Raw genomic sequence first — 4,639 nt, forward strand, 5'->3', positions numbered from 1 at the left:
TGGTATCTAGATGGCACCACTTCCAGGGTCTGGAGATAGATAGTGGTATCAAGTACATAGAGGGAGATTAAGTCAAGTCGTGAGTCGGCTAAAACGTGTCTCTATGTATATTCTTTAGTTTATAAGTGTATTCTGTTTTATATTTTATTTCTGTGTTGTGTGAATATTTTATATAGAGTTTTCGTGCGTATTTAAATATATATGTGTTATTTTTGTTTGTTAACATTTAATAGAGTTTTTTTGTGTATTAATTTATATATATATATAAATTAAATAATAGTATTGCGTCTTCGCTCTGTTCCTGTAATTGCCTGTTTGCATTTTCCCACATATATATATGTAATATATGCTCTATTTATACTATAATTTCATTCAATAATTGATTAATTATATTATTAGATTGAATAAGAAATATGAAATTCATATTTCTAAATACTTTTAACGTATAAAACTAAACTATTCGACTATATTTTAAGTGAGTAGACATTATCAACTATGAATCTTGTCCACTAAATTTTTGTATTCTGAATTAGGAATATCACAGTCTGTTATAATCATATCAGTGCGTACAATTTTCTTCGTAAAAGAAAAAATCAAAAACAATAAATATAATTTGAAATTAAATATTTAGTTATATCCAAATCAGATAGGATAAGAAACAAACATATAAAAGGGAGTATAAGTCTAGCGTCAATTGTGGATAAGATAAGAAAAAATAGACATAAATGGTTTAGTTATGTTATGAGAAGAAAAAAATCAGAAGCTGACTCTCAAACTGTATTTCTATCATTAAAAAAATAAGTTATTTCATCACCTCCACAAAAAAAAATTAAAATATTTATTTGTTTATTTTGATAAGAATGATTATTACCCGAGAAATAATTATGATATAATAGCACTTTAATTTACTAAATTACTAAAGTTAGTTGAAGTCCCGTCACTGGGTGACCACTCTACAAGTTATTGTTTTTTTTCAAAATTACTTGTATATAATAATAATTTATCATAAGTATTTATTGTATATTTTATATAAATTGTGACCTTTTCTACAATAAAAAAATAATTACCAGCGAAAAAAAACAAACACAAACTCAACAAGACTGGATAACTCTGTAAAATAATAAAAACATAATTACAATCAGAATGACTAATTATAACGTAACAATGTACCGACCATTTTTATTTTTTGCCTTTTTTTTCGATGCTATACTTCCACAATTTTCTTCAAATAAATGTCATACCAAAAATAATTGTCTTTATAAAAGCTTCTTATGAACAAATATTAATAAGTAAACATTAAAATTGAATTATTTAGTCACTACAATATATAAATATACAGAGTGACTATTGAACTATGACATACGAAATATTTTTTCATATATTATTTTTGTTTTCAAAATTATTTTTTTAAAGTCATAGCACATAAGATATTAATAATTTCTGAGAAGAAAATATGATTTTATGTTTATACTTTTAAAGATATTTCGTAAGTCATTATTAAAGAATCGCTATATACCATATATTAGTAATGATTCGGTTTAACATGTCTACACTAGTTAAAAAAAAATAAATTAAAATCAAAATATAGTAAATTATCTATTATATATACAATTTAAGTGATTGATTTATCAATAGATTTTATATCTATTTAACAGGTTTTTGAACAATCGACTCATAAAATGGCTTTCTGTATTTAAACTACCACTATTACTTCAATTTTTGTAATTATAACAAAATTTGCAGTTCACACTTGCTATTATCAGTATTATCGATAGTAAATAGAAAATTTCGTGATTCGTCCATGTTTTACACAAATATACATTTTTATTTATTTCCACATAGTGTACAAAAATGTTATAGTCCGAGTTAAAAGGATCTGCATCAAAATTCCATTTACGGATTAATTTACTATTTAGGTATAATGGAGTTATCTAATTTAATACAACTATCATTATCTCAAAACTGGTTTTTATAAATCAATTTATAATTTTCTGCTCGGTTACATTTCTCTAAGATTCATCAGACATTATTATTGCATCGATTATACATACAACGAGTTATCGTAACTCAAAAATTAATATTAATGAAATGAATAGTAAAAAGAAATAGAATTGTGAGAGTTTATTGTTGAGAGAATTAAAGTAAGAGTTAGTATGATAGTGAGAATTACTTTTGATTCGAGGGTCATAAAATAACTATATAAATATTATTATGGATTTTAAAAAAAATTACCTGATAATTTTCTTTCTCAGTTGTTATAATGACTTCAGTGATAATATTAATAAATGAAAAATAAAATAACATAAATTCAAGTTTTAGTTCACAAATTAACCACGTAAGAACTTTGACATTGATGATTGTAATATCCACGTAACGATATCTAGAGAACAAAATGAACAGGAGGGAATAAGGGTTTGCTTTGCCTTTTTATAATATATTTTTACCCCCAAGAAATTATTGTCTAATTCCAATAGTGTAACTGTTTACTGATAAATAAGCATAAAATACAGATATTATTGCAGATGAATAGAATATATAAATCATATTGACATTGTTTAGTAATGTCAATATAGTTTTTAACACATAATATTAGGGTTGATACAATATATTTAATTATTATAATTAGAACAAAAATAATATACAGATTTCTTTTTGGAAGGAAGGATTTTAAAAGTGACTATTAATTGATTTATGATTGAATGGTGTATATTACAATGTAACTAAACACTATGAGTTTGTTGACTATTTCTCTTAAATGTTTATTTAAATTTTTTGATAGAAGAGGATTATGTCCTTCTAAGAATATAATGTATAAATATCCCATGTTATGGAAGTGACGAATATATTACGACACAGTGTTTCATTATTTTTGATATTATCTACTAATTAATTAATTATTATTTCTTCATAAAATATTTATAATGTTCATTTAGTAGTAAAAAATGTAACTTAGTTAAACTTAATTCAATATCGTAGTTATGAGAAGATCAGTTAACATATTTTGTACAATAAATCATTAAGTTGCATGCATAGAGTGATATTTTACTTTTACAACAAAACGAATACACAACTACTGCCTCTCAAGCCGCCATAGAACTTATAGCTAAAAAACGCTAAGATGGCGGTGACAATACAGATATAGAGAGAAGATCGACAACTTGATGTAGCACTACGATATCATAAGTAATCACAACACACAATTCCTCGACGGCATATTGATATGTATTTAACAATCATTAATCCTTATTATATCATTAATCCATTAAATTTTTAGCAAAATGTTACGAAAAAATTTGGAATGATATAGACTGGTAGTAGCACACACAAATAGGGTTCGAAAATTAATAAATTACAAAGTAAAATTATTGACTTTTGTAGTTGAATACTTTTATCATATCAAACCTAATTCGAAAATAAATAATTTGAAAATATTAGAAATGAATGATTTTACTTGCTTATATAGATAAAGCTGATTAAGCTACTTTTTATACGAACAAAGGATTTTTTTTCAATTTTTGAAGGTAATATCTTCAGCTAAATACGAATTGTAAGTATTTGAAGTATCGTTGTAAAAAGTAGGTTAAGTGAATATTGGAAAAATAAATCACGGCCACAAAAATAAACACATTGTAAAATAATATTAACATAAATAAGAAATTTCATATCACGAGGGGAGACTATAGTGATGGGATCCTTGATATTTATTGAAGTTATTGAATATAAATGAGATAAAAATCAAATGATTTGAAGATTTTTTTCTAACTTAAATAAAATGCAAACTATTATTTGCCATAGGCGGTTTCGAACCTCGTACCCTAAGCATGAAAGATACAGGTGTAACCAATTCGGCAAATATTCGTCGCTTTCATCACATGATAAAATTAGCAATTTATGCTAATTCAAATTTAAAAATTACTTTTTCGACTTTAAAAATGTAAACAATTTTAAATAAGTTTAATTTCTTATGTCTTCTGAACTTTATTTTATGACAATTAAATTATGAAATATTCAAAAAAGTCAGTGTATTCTACTTGTAAGATATTTTAAAATAAAATAAAATACAAAACCTAGAATTTTAACACAAAAATAGCATATTTTTGAATGCAGTAGCCATTTTCACTAAGAAGAAAGTCTATATTTCGAATTTTATTTTTTTCATAGTAAAGTATGTACAATAAGCTTTAATTTAAGATTTAATATAACTGTAAATATTTCAGGATTATTTTCAAAATTTATGTTGAAAAAGTTCTACTTTTTATACATATGTTTCAAGTTTAAAACCCCCCTGTACAAAGGGAAATGGTCCAATTTAAAAAAAAAATTGTCAAATGAAATAAGTAAATATAAAGTAGTTATGAAAAAAAAATTGTATTGATACATACAGATTTCACAAAGTTATAGTAATTTAATGTTGAAAATTTAAAATCGAAAATTTTAACATAAAAGTAGCATTTTTAACTACATCAGCCANCAGATTTCACAAAGTTATAGTAATTTAATGTTGAAAATTTAAAATCGAAAATTTTAACATAAAAGTAGCATTTTTAACTACATCAGCCATTTGCACGTAGAAGATAAGGGACAAATTTTTTTTTTTCATTTTATAGTACATGACATAAACTTTAATTTTATATATGTT

General features: G+C 24.1%; 1 protein-coding gene across 1 annotated transcript in view; it reads right to left on the reverse strand.

The window, feature by feature from the left end:
- LOC126909374 (uncharacterized) overlaps positions 1-1,226 on the reverse strand; it is a gene marked incomplete in the record, with an annotated part of 11,189 nt that extends 9,963 nt beyond the window's left edge. Inside the window, 2 exon segments of the mRNA XM_050691791.1 lie at positions 1,068-1,110; positions 1,175-1,226. Of these exon segments, the coding sequence (XP_050547748.1) occupies positions 1,068-1,110; positions 1,175-1,177 (46 nt within the window).
- Positions 1,227-4,639: the final 3,413 nt, after the last annotated feature.

The sequence above is a fragment of the Daktulosphaira vitifoliae genome, unplaced genomic scaffold (genome assembly GCF_025091365.1).
Source record: "Daktulosphaira vitifoliae isolate Bord-2020 unplaced genomic scaffold, ASM2509136v1 Scaffold_308, whole genome shotgun sequence".
Lineage (NCBI taxonomy): Eukaryota > Metazoa > Arthropoda > Insecta > Hemiptera > Phylloxeridae > Daktulosphaira > Daktulosphaira vitifoliae.